This window comes from Ascidiella aspersa, chromosome 9, assembly GCF_963924565.1.
Source record: "Ascidiella aspersa chromosome 9, kaAscAspe10.2, whole genome shotgun sequence".
Lineage (NCBI taxonomy): Eukaryota > Metazoa > Chordata > Ascidiacea > Phlebobranchia > Ascidiidae > Ascidiella > Ascidiella aspersa.
Genome location: NC_139455.1, coordinates 5,188,520 through 5,209,630, shown reverse-complemented (window position 1 = coordinate 5,209,630; position 21,111 = coordinate 5,188,520). Strand labels below are relative to the sequence as shown.

Below are 21,111 nucleotides of genomic sequence, written 5' to 3'. Positions count from 1 at the left end.
AAGTTAAATCGAAGCAGGTGGTATGCGAAATACCGTGGAATAAGTTGTCCGTTTTGACCAGGCTGGAAAAATAGGAATCTGTGTCTTTATTGCAAACATTTAACGAAAAGACAGAAAAAAAGAAAATAACACTGCGGGCCAGCACACGAAAGCAACAACAACAAAAATAGCTTCACACGTATACAGCCACCTTGACTTCTAAAAGTAATATCGATCGTCACAAACAAGGCAATAAATAAAAGTTCGATTACACAATCAAGCTCAGAAGAGGTAAAAAAAACTTACTCCGAATCACGATGCGAAACAAATCCACTAGAACCAGTGATTCTTATAGTTATTTTTCTGGGGAGAATGGGTGAATTTCATTGCAATATGAACAGGAACGTAGGAACACGCTTTAAATAAAACATTACTATTCTATCAACTAAATCAGTGTTTCGCAACCCATGCGTCGCGACACAAAAACAATGGTTTAGAATTTACATGGGTAGATTTATTGGGATAGGTCCAGGGCAAAATATCTTTATATAAAAACTATAGGACAAAGACAAGGGTCATAATGATCAAATTGATTTTTTTTATGCTATCACTATTACGTTTTGTTAACCTAATAAAAAATGTAATGAATAGAATTGGGTCGGCAAACTTCGCTGTTACATTTTTGTTTAGCATTTTGGTCGTGGCGAAAAATGTTGAGAAACACTAAATAGTTCATGATTAGTAAGCCGAAAAACGAAATCCATAAACTCAAATCAGGGGAAATAACGTTAAAAGGTTTAATATCAGCAACCTTAAACAGATATGTTGCATCATCAACAAAATAAGCCACGCAGTCACGCTGCCACGCATCCACGCAGTCACGCTGCCACGCAGTCACGCTGCCACGCAGTCACGCTGCCACGCAGTCACGCTGCCACGCAGTCACGCTGCCACGCTGTCACGTTGTTGCGACACATCCTTGGGGCGTTTTTTCTTCATGTGAACCCGCATATGCTGAATAACGTGGTCCTTGCGCATGAAACCGTGACCACAGTGCTCGCAGTGGAATCGTTTCTCGCCTGAAAAATTAGAAAAACGTGCATAAAATGTGTTGGTTAAAACAAACAGTGATCAGGGGCAGATCCAGACAGGCACCAGCCTTTTTACCAAAGGAATCCTTAAGCGTTATTTATATACTGTGGCCTCACGAAATCTACAAGTTCAATTTCTGCTAAATAAGACTAGACTATAAATTCCGTATTTAAATGCGATCTCAATTATGTGCCTAATGAGCCGTAAATAGTTTTAAATTGAAAGTTGCTAAATTAAACTAAATAACGCAACTTTTTCGCGGTTTGCGCAATTAGACAGGGTTTGACCTGCATATTTACGCACAAGTTCGCTAAAGAATACCAAGTGACTTATAAGATTAATTGTTTTACGTGACGTCGTAAGGTAACTTAGTGACGACATTCGTAAAAACTGTCACCCACTTTTGTTGACACGGTTTTCTGTTTGATGGACAATAAAACGAAAGTTGGAAACATGTGGTGCTGGGCAGTATTTTTTTTCATTGGCTAAAAGCGGCAATGAAAGCCTGGTATATCATAAACATTGGCCATCAGAAGTGAAACCCGTTGAGCACTCTTGGTGCTAGGGATATCTAAATACGTAACATTTTAATCCGATACCGATAGCCGATATTTTAAACAAAAAGTATCGCGATCCGATTCGATACCAATGACGTCATTAGTTTTCTCATACAAACAAAATCGATTAACTAAAACGTCCAAAGATAAATTTTCCTTGGTTAGGTCCAACTTTGCTCTTAGTGTTAATAGTTTAATTATCGCCCGTTATTAACCGACCATTTTTTTTAAGGATTAATTAGCTTCCTAGATAGAAATTGCCGCAGTGGATGGTAAATAGTGGTTAAAATACCTATATTAAATTAATATCGGATCGGCACCGATACCACCCTAGTATCGAACGAGTACCGATAGTGACACTTGGCATTGGGTATCAGCTTCAGTTCGATATTGGTGCATACCTGTGTGTGTTCTCATGTGGCGCGCTAGATCGTGCGAGCGTATGAACTGGCGCGAGCAGTCTGGCGCCGTGCAGCGGAAGGGCTTTTCCCCGGTGTGTGTCCGCACGTGGGCGCGCAAGTTGCTGGTCTTGGTGTAGGTTTTGTCGCAGCCCTGATGGTGGCATACGTGAAGGCGAGGCGTGCGTGGGTCGCCGCTGCGTCGTCTGTGAAGTTAAACACTTAGTTTACCAGCGTTTATTCAACTTAGCTGTTAGACTTAGGCTTAGAACTTGTATCGCCATAAAAAAATGGTTGAAAAACGTCGATTTACTACATTACTAGGGCGGGATCCAATGAGGGGACACGTGGCCCCTCTCCTTCCCATTGTGTGTTATGACGTAACTTTTGACGTTATCCCTAAATATTTTATATGTTTATCTATTAAACAACAATCTAAACATTTTTAAGTGGGTTAATAGTAATTGACTTCAGGCCGGCGGATCCTTGCCAAAGTGTACGCAAAGGCGTTTTTGAGCGGATGCCAGTAAGAAGCTTTCAGCGAGCATCCGGTGTCCCACCTGCTCTGTCTGTTTGTTGCTAGAGTGTTTCAGCCTTACCACGCATTTAAGCATATCCCGACCAAACCAAATGTTTAGGATCGAAACAAAATTTTGGGCTTTATAGTAGAACAACAACTTTGGTCCGATAAATAATGTGGCACATGAAAGTGAAAACAAAGCAATGTTTTCACAATAAAATTCTATAGTTGTTCGGTACTGTTGGAAATATCTCTCATCTGTACTGACATGACATACCATTTATTGCTTGGTATTACCACAGCTAAGTTACTTACCTTCCTGCAAGCATGCAGTTCGGACAGTTACAGGGCAATCTTCTCTTTATCCCGGAAGTCTTTTTTGAACTGACATCTAAAAGTAAAAACATATAGGTTAAACATTTGGCGAATGTCCAAATGTACAACATTATGCGAATTGCAAAAACATTAAACCAACACATCTAACTCAAGAGGACAACTGATCCATTATAAATAAACCACTTGAAAAGTTGGATTTAAAATAATTCCATAAAATACAATTAGTTAACGTAATATAATTACTTGAAAGGTTTTTTATTTTAGCTTTGTGGTATTTTGCAAAGATGCTTTATTCACAAACAGGTGCTAAATATTTAGGCTTATACAAAAGTTAGTATAATGTAAGCCTTCTGTAAATGTTTACCAAGTGTTAGTTTACATTGTGAAAAGGAGAACAAAAGTAAGACTCATAATTTGTTCAAACCTTGTATTGAAGAAACGGCAGCGGCCACAGTGTCCTAAAACAAGAATAAACCCAAAATTTTCAAGCAGTACTTCAATCATAGTAAAGTGCATTCCTATACCTTTAGTGATTTGGTGCGCTTCTTAATTTCCAATGGCACGTTTCCAGTTATCACCAATGGTCCAGTTTTATTTGATGCCTAAAAATTGGTGCGGTTTTAACTTTAACTGGATTCAAAGGTACATATTTCTAGTAAACATTTCTAACCTTGTAGTCGTCCAAGGCCTTCATTGCAAGTTCAAGAATTTTTTTAAGGTTGGCTGCCTAAAGAAATTAAATTAAATTTTTTAAAAGCGTTGTTACAGCTGATGTGCTGTACGCTGCTAATCCATAAAACTAAATTATATACCTTAAAAAATTAAAAAAAAAAAAAAATTTAAATGTTCATAAATAACAGGTTTTTTTTTTAAATATTCATATACAGGTAGATTTATTTTTTTTATAAATATTTATAATGACTTATTTGAGACGTTAAAAATGTCATTTATTTCTATATAGGCTTTAACATTCTTACTATGCACTATGTCTAACTTAAAGCTCCAGCCATTATGTTCAAAACATTTCAAAAACTTTTTAATATTGTTAAGTTTAAAAGAAGACTTGATATTAACAGCTTGTTAAAACCAAGCACTGTCAATTTACAGCTGATAAGTAATACCAATTCACTGATTAAACATTACCATTTTGTGAATGCTATGCCCATAGAAATACATTTAGAGTTTAAGTGGAATACCGAAGTGTTTGGAGGTATAGTGATCTTCATATTTTCTTTATTGCCACTTGCAAGAGTCACCTCCTGGCTCAAAGGATTGTCTGAAACCTGGGCAATGGCCCCTGACAAACTTTCATTCTGGACCTCTTCAGTTAGAGCCACCTCGTCGAAAGAAGGCAAATCATTTTGGCTTGTTAAAACAAAAGAATTTTGAGATGCATCAAAATCTGCTTGATGTGAAATCACTTCGATCCTTGAACTAGCAGTAACATCTGGATTTGGCAATCTTGAATCACTTTTTTGGGTAACCGGAACAAGGTTATCTATATCAGAATATAAAACCGCAAAAAAATTTTAATTGCATTTTTCAGAAACAACTAATATTTTAGTTTCATGTATCATGGTTCAAACATAAATGTTAGCTATTTTATTTGGAAGAGGCTATTCACGAATTCACCCGACACCAAAGTAATTTAAATCGATTTTCAAAACAAACATTGAAATTATAGAAAACTTGGAAAATTATAAAGCTAAAACTACAACAACCGAAACTCTACCCAACCTTAACCAAAATCAAAAAATAAACATACGTTTTGGTTCAAGCGTAAAAGTGCGATTCAGTCAAATAGCCACATTAATTTTATTTAGTATTTTGGAAGCTAAATAAACATGCCATGTTCAGTTTGACTTTGTTTTATTAGGTAAAAAAAATTCTTTCTTGTAGTTAAACTAAATTTTGCTTAGTAGAGAAAACCGAACAACAACAGCAGAACATCACACTTCAAATTAACTTACCTGGAGTTAATTTAAATTGTTGGGAGATTCCCTTGTTTGAACTTTGATTCACAGTGTTTGAATTCTGTGAAACAACAACATTTATTTCAATATAATAAAATCTAGGAAAACATCTATTTGCTGTAAAAGACAATACCTTTTTGTAGTAAGGAGGTGGTAAACTCTCTTTGTCTTAAAACAATAAATGTATAAGTAACACCAATTTTAACAAATACATCAAAAAAACAAATCGAGGTAATGACTACCTTTATTCAAAGGAACTTTAGAGCGAATAGGCTTGAAATGTCCAAGTCCAGCTAAACTGCTTTGTGGTACTGGATTCAGGGTACAAGGTGATATCTATTAAATAAATTAAGACGCATTATTTTATTGTACATTTATTACATAAGCAAAAAAAATGATTATGCAACAATCAGCATTTATCAAACAGAGTTAAGGACACAATTTTCATTAATGTAATGTGTTTTAAAGGTCTTTTAATGGGCAAACGGCAAACACTCTTCAAAAGCCATATTTATAAATAAACTACCAAAAATTAATATGAAATACGCACCACACAGATTTGGTTGTAAACCACATTTTGTTGAGAAGAAAAGCTTAGTATATCATTATATGATGGGCCATCCACAGAGACTTGACTACATGCTTGTGCTAGAAGTGCTAAAGGTGACGCCTAAACAACAAAAATGACTCTTAATGAAATTGGTAAAAAAACACTATTTCAGTTAGTTGCCCGATTGAAAACTAGGGATATTGCACAGGGGAGACATTTGAGGAACAACCTAAACTGCAAGGCTGGGCGCTGGTCTAGAATCCTACCACAGTTCTAAAATCAACGCACAAAATTTGAGTTAGGGTGCGGGTTAGCGTTTGGGTGTGGGTGGGTCAAGTATTATTATATTCTTTGTTTAATAATAATACTTGACCCACCTTAACCCAAACGCTAACCCGCACCCTAACCCAAATGGTATTTCGTTGTGGTAGGACCAGCGCCCAAGGCTGTACCTAAGTTAATGCTAAAATTTTGTTTGGCACATAGATATCGTTATTTTTACTAGAGTACATTCTAAAAAAAATGCATGGAAATAAGGGACTTTTAACTGAAAAAATTGCACGCTTAAAATAGGGTAAGGTTGTGTACCGTTTCGTTTGAAGCACTGTAGACGTCGGTCATTCTTTAATAATGAAAGTTGTTCTCCATGACAAAACTTCAAGTCTACCGCTTTAGCATTTATTGCATTATAACGGTTAGTGTCAAGGGAGTGCCACTGCAATTAGGTTTGTAAGAAATCCACACAATTAAAACCTTTGACATGTAAACATAAAAATGGTTTGTCAAGCGTAGGATTTCCACAGTGAGGATTTCGTTTTCGGTACATAGAGTTCTTAAAACATTTTTTGTCTGGATTGAGACCCGGGTTACAGACAGGCGCGAATCACCCGATCCGTTAGAAATCAGTGCATTTCTAAGCAAAAAGGTCTACGACAATCAGGGCATCCAATGGCAGAAAAGTCTAGACTTTTAGACCTTGAGGTCCTGGCAATGCACTGATTTGGACCTTTAGGTAAACTCCCGGCGTAGATAAATTAAAAATATTTATTAAAAGTTCAGAAAAGATAACAAAAAGTATGAGATAGGATTAATAACACTTGACTCACCTAAACCCTAACGCTAACCCGAATCCTAACCCAAATAATGTGCGTTATTTTAATAATTCTTTAAATGCTGGGGAAAAAAGCCCAAACTCGGATGGGCATAAGATGGTTTCTCGTCCATTGTATTTAAGATTATTACGTCACAAATTGAGGTATTGGGGCCTGAAGCGTTATAATTATTAAATTATCGCACATTATTTGGGTTAGGGCGCTGGTTAGCGTTTGGGTTTGGTTGGGTCAAGTATTGTTAAACTTAATCTTCTTATGCACATTTATGCAAATTAGTGCATTGTCCAAGACCTCAAAGTCTAAAAGTCGGACTTTTTGATCCTTTGAATGCACTGATTGTCGTAGACCTTTTTGCTTAGAACTGCACTGATTTCTGACGGATGGGGTGTTGTCTGGATTGAGACCCGGGTTACAGACAGGCGCGAATCAAGTTTTTACTTTAGGAAACATGAAAATTATTTTAGAAGTAAAGTTAAAAAGTTTCGTCATAACGTGGCGCCGTAAAAATGGAACTATTCGAACACCACACAGTTGGTTTATTTTGTTCAATTTTAAGGTTAACATTACCAAGGTGTTAATTTCAATACAAAGGATACACCAGGGGTCGGCAACCCCTGGCACGCGTGACAAAAGTGGGACAGGTGATTAATTTTCAGGGCACACCAAATGATTTGGCAGTGTTCTTGTCACAAATAAGTGTCTTAACTGTTGTATTTAACATTATTTTTTGTGGGTGTTAAACTTGTTGTTTACGACTAACCGTTCGTATTACGTCACAATGCGATGTATTTGGCTTGATGTTTACTGGTGTTAAAGCATGTTATGCACGTGGGCTTTTGTGCTACTGAGAAACCAAGCTAAAAGCGAAATTGACAGCTAACACTTTCAGGTATCGAAAGAAAAGATTCGAAGTATATTCCAAAATAGCGGGCACAGTATTGTGTTCGTGACAGTTCATTTTTTTCACCAGGGTTAGGGTATCTTTACAGAATATAACTTATGAAATTAGGTTTAATGGCGTCTCCACAGATGCGTAAATTAGATGTCAGATCATTCGTAAAATAGATGTGAGATGACAGCAGGGCTGCGGAGTTGAACTCAGGACTCGAGTAAGACAACCCGAGTCCGACGTGCGCATGTACAGTACCAAATTTAAAATTGATAAGGCAGAAAACTGTAAATTTGTATGGTTTAATAGAAGAATATGGTGGCATATTTTCCATGACCCTTAAGTGGATGGCTGAATATTCACCTTAATTTAGTTACGTAAATGGGTTAAATACAGACTGTAGAGTCGGAGTCAGACTTGGGTTGTTTTTAACCGACTCCGCGACCCTGGTTGCCAAAACCAAATATAGAAAAATGTTTGGCACGCGAGTTGTTGATATTTAAAACTTATTCATAAACTGGCACACTGTATACGGAAGGTTGCCGTCCCCTGGGATACACTATAAAGATGTGATCTATTCGCGCGAAGCGAAAATACGCCTTTAAATCGTTGCCAAAACTTTCATTTTCGCAGGACGCCTTTGGGCTAAAACTAATTTACTAAATTGGCTTAGGCCTACAAGAAATATAAAACATTGATTCTAAATTTTACATTTACAACTAAAATCCTAACTGTCTTTATACCGGTTTTTGCAAAGAGATTATGATCTCTTTGGGTTTTTGCCTATTCATGAATTTGTGTCGTTGCTGTCATTGGATGTAAGTCACATAGTAACATGACAACAAAAAAACGCAGCGCATATTATGAACGAACCTAAGAAATGCTTTTTTGTTCGGCATTTTATATTTTTCCCGCAGTCAGAACAAAACTTAAGCAGAACAGAAGCTAACATGAAAAGTGGGGTAAGCATGCTTATATTTTACTAATATGCAAAGCAAGTTTTTGCAAGGAACGTCGATTTTTAGTATGCTTGCATATTTATTTTTAATTTATAGGCCTATAATTATTAATTGAAATACAAGCTACGTTCTCAGTTTAGCTAGTTAAAATTCGGAAAAAAATGTTTACTTCAGCCTTTGATTTTAGGATTTTTTCGTTGCAAAATGTTAGGACTTTAGTGAAATGCTTTTATAAAACAATAAAGTTGTAAAAATTAGAAAAGCTAGCTACTGTACAGCAAATTTATAAGACATATTTTATTTAAAGTAAAAGAAAACAGATTAAATTAGCTTCTTCCTTTAAGATCTCCAGTTTTAGGCTACTTCTAATGAAATTTAATTAGAAATTGCTATGTTAATACATTGGTTTGATAAACATTACAGCTTGGTCAAATTAAGTTGGACTTTAATTATGATTGCACAACTTTTGAGGTAATTTGTTTATGTGCCTTACAATGTCAAAGCTAACAGCGGTAAAGCGACAAGGCTATTTTGCCCGGGTGCGTAAACGATGGAAGCGGCGCGATGTTCGTGAAATAAACGAACTTCATGCAAAGTTTATGTTCACTCAATATATACGATTTGGAATGAGAAGTTTCTTGACAAGGCATGATAAGAAAAAGGTAATTTTAGGATTATTTTTACTTTAAAACAACGGCACTGGTCTAGAATCCTACCACAATGATTAAATCAACGCACAATATTTGGGTTAGGGTGCGAGTTAGCGTTTGGGTGAGGGTGGGTCAAGTATTATTGTATCTATTATTAAATACTTGACCCACCTTAACCCAAACGCTAACCCTAACCCAAATATTGTACACTGTGGTAGGATTCTAGACCAGCGCCAAAACAACTATTACTTAAAACATAAAATGCATCATTTGGTTAATCTTGTTTATCCTTGCTTTTCAAAGTGATTAGATTATTTATTTTAATTTCAGTGACTATATCAATAAATATTTTTTAAAGACAGGATAAAATATTTTCAGTTAAATAATAATATTTTTTTTTGCTTTTAAATTTTGAAATAGAAACAAAATCATTTTTTTTTGCTCTAAAATTTTAATATAGAAACAAAATCAAATATATTCAATAGAATATTTGTTACATTAATAACATGGTTTCCCTAATTACATTTGCAAATAACCATCTCACTCTTTAAAATGTTTTTCAAACTTCAGTTTTGTGTTGACTGGCCTAAATATAATTGTATATAAAAGATCATTGAAAAATGCATTTAATTGTTCTAAGATTAAAATCAAGAATTAATTTCTATTTGGTTTACTGATTTAAGGTTTTTCTTGCAAAGGAAGATTATGATGAAGTTGTCAAGCATGAATTTACTTGCCCAAAACATGAAGCAGTAAGCCAAAATATATTTTTTTCGTGCTAAATTCTTAACTTTTTCTCCCAAGCAAATCTTATTTTTGTCGTTTAGCCCATTACCTTTGAATCATATGCTCCTGGGGTATTTTATGCTCTTCGTCAAAGAATTTGCCTATCTACTTCTGAATACCTAGAAATTGTTTCGCCGCAAAACCCAGTCGACTTTTATCTGGAGTTTTTATCAAACTCAAAAAGTGGACAAAGCTTTTTTCTGACGTAAGTTTCAACAAATGGTTTTGTGGCTGCTTAACCTTTTAGGCCCTACAATGTTTTTGGGGGGTGTACCAGGAACACTTTATGCTTGTCTGTAATTTTATCACAAAATATTAAAAATAAGTCCACAGAGGTATTTAACATAGTCATATATTTTTAATATTTAATTAGTATTCAAAATTTGAAAATCATCTTAATTTTTCACATTGTGGTATTGTGGTTAATAATTAAACCCCTTTTAAATAATGCAGCGAATGTAATTTTCATGTACAGGACAGAATGTTGCAGTTAGTCTATCGCTTATGTTTAAACTACTAAAAAAGCAATGGCGTAATATACTTTCTATTAATTTTTATTTAGTTATGTTTAAACTTTTGGTTTACCATTTTATTTACCCATATTATTCAAGATTAAGTTTACCATTTCAATTACCTATATTTATTTTTTATTTGTGTTTAAATTAATTTTTTTGTAAAATTTATTTAATGGTAATACCGTTTTTTGCTTGACTTGTTTTTGTTCTGTAGTTAACTTGGACCTGTCTCTTTTAGAAACAATAAACAGTTCATGATAAAGACGGTCACCAAATCTGAAGTGGTGTTTTTCATGCGCATATTGAAAAGGTCTGTAGTATTGGTGTATGCCCAGTATTGTACCTAGTAATAACTTGTAAATTTTGCTGGTTGGTAGACTGTTTATAGTTGGAGGGGGAGTGGAATAGAAAATGTCCCTGATTTTAAACAAACTTGCATTGCCCTGCTAATTAGTCACAGAAGGTTTGGTTATTTAACAAATATGACATAGCTTTTATTGTCAAACCATAGTTATTTTCGCCTATAGCTTAAGGTCTTTAAAGAGAACAAAGCCTGCATTTAGAAACCACCAATAAATAATTCATGTGGCACTGTATGTCAATCACCTATAAGTCCCCAAGTAACCAATGAAACATGCTTGACCCCTAAAACCTGATTCTTTTAACATAAATTTTGAAATTTAAACTTTAGGTTGAACTACATATCAAGCCGGAGACAATGACATTTATAGTACAGTGTGTACCCTAAAACTGCGAAATTAAAAAAAAAGTAATGCAGTGTTCTCAACTTTTTTGCACGGCGACCCATATACTAAAAATAACAGCAAAGTTTTGGCGACCCAATACTCTTTCCTGATTTTTTTTTTGCGAACGAAACATAAGAAATAGCATAAATAAGCAGGAATTTAAGTAATATGAGCCATGTCTTGGTATTGATTCCGCAATTTTATTAAATTTCAAATAATTTTTGTCTCAAAAGACAATATCAATAAATCTAACCATACGAAACTTCTGCAGTCAGTGACGCAATTAAATAAAACGGCGACCCAAATTGAAAAAAAATGTCAAAAAAAAATGCCACGTAGCCGCCAAACAAGAACAAGCCATTATTTGATGGCGAGCCGTTTAAAAATATCTTTCACGTTGCAGGTACATGGATCACTTTGACAGCTACCCGCACAGCTTGCTCGTTAAGTTTGTGGGCGTTCACAGCGTACAGGTGCGCAAGTTCAAAAAGCCGGTAAGTATTGTGGAGTGTGCCCTCTTTAAAAGCATTTTTTAAGATGTGCGTCAACCGTGTGTGTCGTTTACTTTTTTTTAACTGTTCGGGTGCTACTCGTTTGTCTCCATGTTAAAGTTATGATGTAGCCGCTTAAAACAATTTGTTAAAAGTGTGTGTTTTGTCTCTTTAATAATCACTTAGGACATTTGTTATTATTTTCTTTTATAATCTAAAGACCGTTATCAAATTCCCGATGAGACGCAATAGGTTTAATTTCGACCGCCATATTATTTAAATTATGGGCCTTTTTTAACGAACAACAAAAATTTCCAGTCCCATATCACTCAACGAAACCAAAACAGCATTGAACGTAAAATTTCCAACGATAGTTTTAAGTTCTACAGTAATCTTCCCACATATCATTATGATAAAAACTAAAATTTACTACTTTTATATATTGTTCTAAGTTACCGCCATATTTATTTTCTACTCATAAATTAACACAAGAAACTCTATCACACTTTTACCATATGAAACACAAACAGAATCTCGCGGCACATTTTCCGAACGATAGCGAAAAATTCAATTTTGATTAACGCATTTACAACGAAACACGAAGTGTTTGGTTTCTACAGCCATCATTCCCATGCAAAACATACACATATATAAGATTCAATTTTTCCCGCCCCAAAGGTGTACTTCATGGTCATGCTGAGCATCTACTATCCCGGTGAGCGTATAGAACAACGCTATGACATCAAGGGATGCCTGATCGGGCGCTTTACCAAACCAGAGACCGACAGCAGTAGCAATGTAATGGTCATTCTCAAGGAGCAGAATCTCAAAGACGACAAAATTGTGCTGGGTTGGTTAGGCTTTGTTTTGGCTTTCAGATTACTGGCAGCAGCTTGTGTGGACAGCTATTATATTTTTTTATGTTTTATCTTTAGTTTTTTAAATTTAATAATAATTAGTAAAATCGCTATTGACTACCCCCCCCCCTCATCGTAGGGTTGAGCGCAAATGCTTGGGATAACCTAGAACAAGATTTACTCCAACAATGGATATTGAAAAGATCTGTGTCTTCGAGATAAAAGTGATAAACACTTCATCCAACCTTAACAAATAAAATCACCAATTTATTTCAATGTCTTTGATTGAAATCGTAGGGTTAGAAGCAGATCGTTGGGATAACCTAGAACAAGATTTACTCCAACAATGGATATTGATCTGTGTCTTCAAGATAAAAGTGATAAACACTTCATCCAACCTTAACAAATAAAAGCACCAATTTATTTCAATATCTTTGATTGAAACCGTAGGGTTAGAAGCAGATCGTTGGGATAACCTAGAACAAGATTTGCTAGTTACGGTCCCCTAACGCAAAACGCGTCACAAAGTACAAAGTACCTCCTTGTTGAATGGCGGCTGGTGTCAAATTCGGGACGCGGTCTGTAATCTTATTCTCAAGTTACCTCGCTCAAAAAAGTCTCGTGATTTCACATTGACAGCCAAGCGAAGGACCGTGATTTCCCTTTGTTAACCTTGTTTCACTCCGTCGCTTTCCAGTCTTTTTATGGAAAGCGGTTCTTGAATATACTGTTACCCCATAATTACAACTCGTTGGAAAGGGCGGCGGCTTTAAACCTGGTCATTTTGGCATTGATATTTCTATATGTTCTATATAAATTCCTGCGCGGCCCGAATTACCATATGAACTAAGCTAGAAATAAAAAAAAAGCGATTAGGTCTACGCAATGTTACCTGGTGCATTACAGCTTTGATGTTTCTATATTATAGATAAAATAGTTTATGCCATTAGTTGAAATTAAAATCATAATATTGACCAATTGTATTCCTTTTACTCAAGGCAACACGGTTATGCGAAAATTTATCAACAATATTTTAAACATTATTTGTTAGAGCAACGTCCGCTTTTGGGAAAGACAAACACGACTAGCAACGCGTTTCTTTTCTTAATTTAAGTACGCCTCAAGGGCCGATCGTTAAATGAAACCTAGACCAGTTGCTTATCTGTGGGTTATGTAAAAAAGAGTAATTTGACGATATTTTTAGGGCAAGGTTGAAATCGATAAAGGACGCTTTTTGACCCCTGAAAAGCTTTTACATTTTTAATGAACGTGTGAATGGCAGTTGTTAGGTCAGTCGATTTTCCCTTAATCATTAGTGAATTGCGGGTCGTCATACCTTAATACTTTTTAAAAGAGCTAATTGAATTCTATTCGGTTAATGTGGGCTTAATGACAGTAAAAAGACTAAGAACCGCTGTCCTTGATAGTTAGACGAGGACACACAGTAATACCTACGAAGCAACAGTATCTATAGAAGAATGATGTATAAAACAATATTATTGAGTCCAACGACATAATAATACCAAATACGCAGTATTATCCACTCGGAATCGTGTAAATGGACCTAAAACTGTCGGAATAAGTCGTAATTTCAGCGAAAAGTGGTCTAAATGGTCAGTATAACATCTAAATACGGAGAGGATATGGAATGATTAGAGGACAGTTATTTTGCACCGGCCTTTTTGTGTTGACGTTTAGGCGCAGCTGTTTTTGCACCGAATTGTTTGCCCCTGTTTATGGTGGGTAATAGTTTGAGTCCAAAATTGGTGTATGGTTGAGAATTGTAGGGGGGAGGTAGTGATAGGGTAGAGGTTTGGGTTAGGTAAAATGTCGTAAAGGCCTGATTCTAGCCATTAGGCCTTATTTCGACGGGCTTAGGACTTATTCCAATTTAGACATTATGTCGACTACAAGGTATTAGTCGTATTTCGTCTTATCCTGAACTGTGTTTTATTCCGACAATAAGGTGTTGTTGTATTAGCAGCGCCACGCATAGTGTAACGTAAAGTGCAGGCAAAAATGTTATTACTATAGGGCGATTATTTTTACACTTGTCAAAAAAAGTCAAAATTTTGTTAAAATTTGCACGATAGGTCAAAATTTGTCAAAATTATTTCAAATCAAAATCGATTAAAAATGCGCATAAATTATGAAATTCTTGTTCAGTTAAAATTTTATCATAAAAATTCACTTTGAAATTACATTCAACGAAATTTTAACTATATTATATCTTCATTAGAGCAATATTACGGTATACGCGAGCCGGCAGAAATAGGTTCAGCTAGAACTTCGTTTTTGCTTTATGCCTATATGTAGTTGAGTATTTCTAATTTGCCCAAATAGACTGAACAGTATTTGCTGTCTTTTGTCGCTTGTGATATGTTTTTTTACCTTGTAGTTCAAATGTTCACACAACATTTTTCTAAAATACCCAGCGTTTTGTTTTTCTTTGGCATTTTTATAGTTAGTCCGTTTTTCAAAAATATCAGCTGTAAGCATTTTCATAAGTTATGCGAAAATCCGAAAAAATAACTGATTTGGGTTCGACCGGTAGTTAGTAAAACATCAAAATCGTGTGTTTGACGACTTCGAGACACTAATGCGGTACTTTAAACAACAATATGTTGTTTAAAAATCAATGTATTTCTAATAGTTCAAAATGTTGTCAAAAAAAATAAATTTTCAGGTCAAAATTCCTCATTTTTCAGGTCAAAAAATAATCGCCCTAGTTATTACTTATTGCGAACACAGAAGTTGTTCTAATTTCGTCTTATATCTTGAGTCCGAAATAAATAACAACCGCTTTTCAGGCGAACAGCGCGACTGGTTTCTGCGTCAGATAGAGGCCGACACCCACTTCCTACAGTCGATCGGGGTTCTGGACTACAGCTTGTTGGTCGGCATGCAGCCTTTGAGGGAGGACGAAAGGCAAGAAAGCAGGGACATGGCCGCCATCATCTCAAGAGCACAAAAGTAAGCCTTTGCTGTTGGTTTGGCGCCAGTTTCGTTTTTGCGCAGTGACCCGCTATGGTCGAGGTTGTGAGTTCGAATCCACCGCAACCTAGTGGCTTTGTTAGCCTGCCTTGCTTGCATCATTGATCGACTGATTCGGTTGGTTAGTGTATTGACGGTGTACTATGGTACGTAAGCCTAGATCAGTGGTTCTCAACCGCCGGTCCGCGTCAACTTTTCTGCCGGTCCGCCAAATATATTACAATTTTATATCTCAATTGCGAAATGCAAGATGTTAAAAGCTTGTCCACCAAATTAAGAACTTCGCCAGTTCCGTAATTTGCAGCATTGTGACATAACATAAAGTTAATTGTCTACTTTGGACTTACCGTACGTTACAATGCGCAGTGCTGTGCCCAACTGTTTATAAGTAGGCACGTCGTTGAAGTCTTCTACTTTAAGATAGTTGTATGTGAAAAACTTTCGTATACCACTATACCACGTATTATATAAGAAAGACAGCAGAAAATTGCTAATTTAATTGAAGTTTCCAGTCTTTGCTTTTAAGTTTTTTGAAATTTCACCGGTCCGTAAGCTAGAACCACTGGCCTAGATCACACTTTGTATATTATACAAGTATGTGTAAGTTATTTTATTTTAAACAGTAGGCTATGTTGGTTACTTTAACAATATAACTTTGAAGTTATTTTCTTATAACTCAACCAATATGTTATGTTGAATTAGTTTATCAATATGGCTGAAAATAGTGACAAATTTGTAAATGTTTGCAGCTCTCTTCTTAATACAACTTTTGTTTTAACAAAGTGACAAAAAGCAACTTGCAAACTTGCAATCGATTTTTTACTAAAACCAAGCCTGGATTACATAATCACTCAAAATATTCTTTCTAGTGAACATTTGCTTTATATAGCAGTTACTAATATAGTGAACAGCTCCTAATATAGCTAAAAAATAGTGGCAAATTTGTAAATGTTTGCAGCTTTCTTCTTGAAATGACTTTTGTTTTAACAAATTGACAAAAATCAACTTGCATTTTACTAAAACCAATTCGATTTTTTACTAAAACCGCGCCTGGATCACATAATCACTTAAAATAATCTTGAACAGCTGCTTTGAATTTGTTCAACATCGCGCGAAACTTAAGGAAATAAACACCTTTGCTATTTTTTTATAATTGTTTGACCTTTATATCAACCGGGGTTACAATATCCACTTTAGAAGTCGAGTGTTTTTACAAGTCGGCCCGGTGTTCCAGTCAGACTCGCTGAAAAGCTATTGAATTGGAAAAACTATACTTTCGCTCAATAGACGCACCCTGTTCGACTCGGTGACGACAACAATAGGTCGATTGTTACGTAGGAGAATTGCGAGCGGGACTGTGGTTTCTGTGGATATGGTTTTGTTATTTCTTGACCGGTGTTGATATTAGCTTTTCCCTATGCTTTGATAATAAAGTGGCGTTTGAAGTACATTTTGTTGCGAAACGACTCTGAACATGGCGGAGAACCACTCGGGTTAATGTTTTAATTAAGATTACTTTCTAAAGCCAACATTTTGACGAAAATTTGAAGTTTCTATCAATGTGTTTAACTTTGATTCGGTAAAAAGGCATGACCCCTACCGATTGGCTTAAAGTTCATAACAATTCTTAAAATGTCTCACCAATGTAAGTAAATAGAGTCAATTTAATGTCAAATGAGAGTTTCTTTGCTTTGCTTAATTTAGGAGCTGTAGGCAGTTAAAGGGGCCACTTGTAAGAGGTAGGGTAAACAGTTTCCATTCTATTTCGTGCTCCACTAAAAGTGAAAGTCTTGATAACTGTTCTTGGAAGTCTGTACTGATCAAAAATTAAAAGCAAAACTGAATTTGAATCGAGTTCGCGATTTTCAAATTTTCGACATCAGTGTTTTCGCGCACTATTTTAAGTCCTTCTTTCCTTTTTTTTCGGGCAATTTCCAAAAAAGCATTTACAACTGTAAAATTGGTGTATTTCGTCTTAGTTGATGCCACTAAACACTAAATTATTGGATAGGATTAGGTCAACTCTACGTGACCAAAAGTTTGTGCGGTTTAGTTTTTTGTTACACAGTTGTTTTCTGTAACCTCGACACTGAATGTAGATTGAATTTTCGATAAAATGACGTTTTAAAGTATTTAAAGGTCATAATTTGTATGATGTCTTAAAAACGCAGCTGTTCATTGTGTTACACAATCTTATCCTGTTTAATGATTTTTTTTGTTACCCCAGTTTACGCTACTGCGAAATAACTGTATGCCTTCGGTCTATCTATAAGGTTGGTCCACTGATTCAACATACTTTTGCCTATAAAGTAAATTTGCTCCGTATATCTAAACCACCGTGTTTAAGGATAGAAAAATTTTCCTTCTGTTGGCTTTTGTTAAGAAACCGCTATAAGGATAATAAAGGGAAAGTCGTTTAAATATTAACCACGCTGGAATCAATAATTCAATGCTGTTTATTCCATATAGGAAGCAGCAGTATACGAAATATGAAATGAAGTTGGCGATAAACAATTTTGTGATTGTTTTTTATTTTGTTTTCCGAGGTAGTTAACTTATATTTATGTATGTATAGATCCTGTTAAAATGGTTATACTGGTCTTAAAACATGAAGACAAAAACGTTAAGTTATTAATACTGATAAACAAAAATTCACAAAATTAGTCAACATTTTTTAAATGTGTATTGGTAAAATCAGTTATTCTGCTTTAATTTGATTTAAACCATTTTTTAAAAGAAAATATATTTACACAATAACATCAGTTCTTTTTGCAAGGCTAATGTCCCCATAACAATTTTTTTGCCGGATAACTGTCAACAAGATACAGTATTTTGTACGTTTTCCTAATTAACTGTCCAAACTAAAGGGCGTGCATTTCTGTTTTGTAACAGCACGATAGACGTGAAAAGTGTTTAACAATGCAACAATGTTTGTATACATAGCAATGTTTGTATACATCAACTATGTTCATTAGGTTGGATGTCGATTAAAGCAACGCTTATGAATACTTCTTTGCGTGCAGTTGTAAATTATTTCCTATATAGCACTTTATTTTGGACAAAAAGTGCCGATCTATTACCAAATGTCGTCATTATTAGTCAAAATAGTCAAACAAGCAAAATGCAACATTAATGATTGTCAGACTATTGGGCTAAATTTTTTTTTTTTAAAGAAAACTTATCTACCTTTCATTTTTAATATTTTTCCCACGTTCAATAGTGATACTTGGTTGCAATTCACAAATTAATTTGTTGTATGATCGGCGCTGATACCAATTGCAAGCCTCAAAACTTTATGGTGAAACAAAGGTTCAGAAAGCATAAAAAAGCTAAATCGCTTTCCAGATCGGTCCACCGCGACCACAGCGTCTTCAAGTCGACTTTACAGCGCCCTACAACTGACCAGCTGCGTTACCAGCTCCACCACGAACAGCAACATCAACAGCACGCCGACATATCAGAAACCGGCTCCACGTCGACCGACGTCAGCCGTCGCCCTGGCAACAGCACCAGCAACGCGTCGTCCGGCGAAAAGTCCTCCTCCGAGGAGGAAAGAGAACAAGAGGAGCTCTCACTCCCGGGAATGATCCCGGACGCTCGTGACCGCTCCCCGTCGCTCAGCCCCTCGCTCTGCCGCTGCCGACGGCCGCTCAGCGCCGACGTGACGTCACCGTCAATGACGTCACACGCGCTTTCGTGCGCCGTCGGGACTGAGGAGGCTCGCGGCCAGAACCGACGGCTGTTGCCTGACTACCGGAACGAGTTGCACGTGATTGATGGCGAGCAGCGTTACTACTTGGGCGTGATCGACTTTTTTACTCGCTATACGTTTAAGAAGCGACTGGAGAACTCGTACAAGCGAGTCATCTACCCTCCCCTGTCCTTCTCCACAGTGCACCCCGACGTCTTTGCCGAGCGCTTTCGCAAATACTGGCGCGACCACACCGCCTAAGCCGCAGGGGTGTGATTTTGAACCTTTTTTGTATTTGAAGCCCTCCGCTGAAAAACCAAATTGGTTCGCGTGGCGTAAATGTTTTGGTAAAAAAGGAGACCATAAAATGAGTTGACCTAAGAAACCTATTGTTTTCGGTCAACTCATGTGCCAATATGAAACTGAAATAGAGCCGAAACACGCCTGAAAAGAACTTTAGAACGTTTTTTTTATTAATTCCTTGTCTTTCGGAAAAATTTATTTCATCTTTACACATTTCACACCAATATTTTAATTAGGCCTTTATGGACCCCAAAAATTACAGACACTTAAAGGGCTCCACGGGCCCCAGTTTAAGAAAAGCGTTTTCTGTAAGTCCTTCGTGGGACGTTCTTCGTATTTTTTCCCAGGTAATGCGACTTTCTAAAACGGATTTATTAGCTTGAAATGGCTCCGGGTGCACCGTTTTTAGATGTGGCACCGGCCTTTCTTCGGCGCACAATGTTCGGGGCGAGGTATAGTTAATGCCCCGAAACCTTAAATAACGTTTTTCCAGGAGTGCGAACTTCCGTAAAACACTGTGTATAGTTAGCTTTACCTTATTTGTGTTGTTTGTTTTATGCTGTTTTTTATGATATAAAAAAGGTAGAATGTATTAAATTTGAATTTTCACAGAGAAAAGTTTGAACAATATATGGGTCCTTGAAATGATCCCCAATAGGTACCGGCAGTATGCCAATATATGCGATCCATATGTAAAAAATATAGGTGCTGTAAGTTTCTCGGTCAACTTAACTATAGCTTTTTGCTTCTCACAGAATTGCACTTTTCTTTTTTTTGTTAATTTTTGTCTGTGCACTTACGTAACGACGACGTTTATTTGTCTAGAAAATAGCTTTCGCACCTATTTATAAACCTATCCAGGTTGCTAACTGCTTTTAGTAGTTTATTATTTCCGCTTTTGTCGAATAGCACAATGTGTCGTTGAATTTGGACGTTTCCTATCTTTTTAACAGACAAATTCACTGTAAGAACACAAGTAACAGTTTTATAAAGATTCAGTTAGCAAGCTTAAGAAAAAAACTGTTCTCAAGGGACTCATTTGGATATTTTTGTATAAGTAAATATTAATTGCCTTAAGTTATTGAACAATGAGGGGTGATTTGGACTAAAATCTATTGGACAACTATACTCCAAATAGAACTTGGTGTAATTTTAACTATTTTTTACAATCCTACTGATGAAGAAATGACAAATTGTTTATAGCTGAAGTTAGCTGTTAAGTAAAAATTCTTTAAAGCGAAATAACTTCGGAAAAAGTTCTTTTTTGCACTTAATATTCATACCAGGGTTTTGCTCCAATGAGTGAAACCGCCTAATTTTAATATTCAGGAAATGTTTAACTTTAAGGAGATAGATACTTGTCAGTGAAACTCTTAGTGTACGCTACATGCGGAACTTTTCTATTACAATGGGGACGCTGTTTAAAATTTAAATTTATTAAACGCATACCAAGTAACGTTGAATAAGTGCTGTAGGGCGTAGGCTATGTTTGACAATTTCGTATACCACAGGAGTCGGCAAGCTTTTTTGCAATGCGGACCGGTTTAAAACTGAAATTTTGTCGCGGACCGGCTTTAAAAAAAAAAGAAATTTTCAGTAAAGGAAATTTATTACAACGTTTTTAATGCAAACTTTAGGCTTGTTTTACCTCAAGGAGATGTTCCCGTCTAGGAACTATTGAACTTAATGAAACCCGCGGGTCGCATTTGGCTC

The 21,111-nt window shown here is 35.9% G+C and overlaps 2 protein-coding genes across 3 annotated transcripts; one reads left to right on the top strand and one right to left on the bottom strand.

Annotated features, from left to right (window-relative positions):
• Window positions 1–77: 77 nt before the first annotated feature.
• On the bottom strand, window positions 78–6,167 carry LOC146132030 (uncharacterized). Its single transcript, XM_083397300.1, has 12 exons — window positions 5,994–6,167; window positions 5,406–5,525; window positions 5,098–5,191; window positions 4,989–5,023; window positions 4,853–4,916; window positions 4,079–4,380; window positions 3,553–3,609; window positions 3,407–3,484; window positions 3,307–3,340; window positions 2,862–2,937; window positions 2,030–2,232; window positions 78–1,058 (listed from the first exon to the last, which is right to left on the bottom strand). The coding sequence occupies exons 1-12, from the start codon at window positions 6,024–6,026 to the stop codon at window positions 922–924; spliced, it is 1,233 nt and encodes a 410-aa protein (XP_083253426.1). The 5' UTR covers window positions 6,027–6,167; the 3' UTR covers window positions 78–921.
• A 2,066-nt stretch (window positions 6,168–8,233) lies between these two features.
• Window positions 8,234–20,324, top strand: LOC146132029 (phosphatidylinositol 4-phosphate 5-kinase-like protein 1). 2 transcript variants are annotated; one of them, XM_083396619.1, is made up of 9 exons: window positions 8,234–8,368; window positions 8,869–9,027; window positions 9,699–9,767; window positions 9,843–10,006; window positions 10,555–10,626; window positions 11,466–11,556; window positions 12,232–12,403; window positions 15,221–15,383; window positions 18,750–20,324. In XM_083396619.1, the coding sequence occupies exons 1-9, from the start codon at window positions 8,270–8,272 to the stop codon at window positions 19,354–19,356; spliced, it is 1,596 nt and encodes a 531-aa protein (XP_083252745.1). In that variant the 5' UTR covers window positions 8,234–8,269; the 3' UTR covers window positions 19,357–20,324. The 2 variants fall into 2 exon arrangements, with proteins under 2 accessions (XP_083252745.1, XP_083252746.1); XM_083396620.1 differs by having other exon boundaries at window positions 8,285–8,368; window positions 8,789–9,027.
• Window positions 20,325–21,111: the final 787 nt, after the last annotated feature.

Coding starts and splice junctions, on each gene's coding strand:
- LOC146132030 (XM_083397300.1), bottom strand. CDS start 6,026: ATGACCGACGTCTACAGTGCTTCAAACGAAACG. Junction 5,526..5,993: donor ACAGTGCTTCAAACGAAACG/GTACACAACCTT, acceptor TTTGTTGTTTAG/GCGTCACCTTTAGCACTTCT. Junction 3,341..3,406: donor AGCGCACCAAATCACTAAAG/GTATAGGAATGC, acceptor TTCTTGTTTTAG/GACACTGTGGCCGCTGCCGT.
- LOC146132029 (XM_083396619.1), top strand. CDS start 8,270: ATGAACGAACCTAAGAAATGCTTTTTTGTTCGGCATTTTATATTTTTC. Junction 10,627..11,465: donor TTCATGCGCATATTGAAAAG/GTCTGTAGTATT, acceptor TTCACGTTGCAG/GTACATGGATCACTTTGACA. Junction 11,557..12,231: donor TGCGCAAGTTCAAAAAGCCG/GTAAGTATTGTG, acceptor CCCGCCCCAAAG/GTGTACTTCATGGTCATGCT.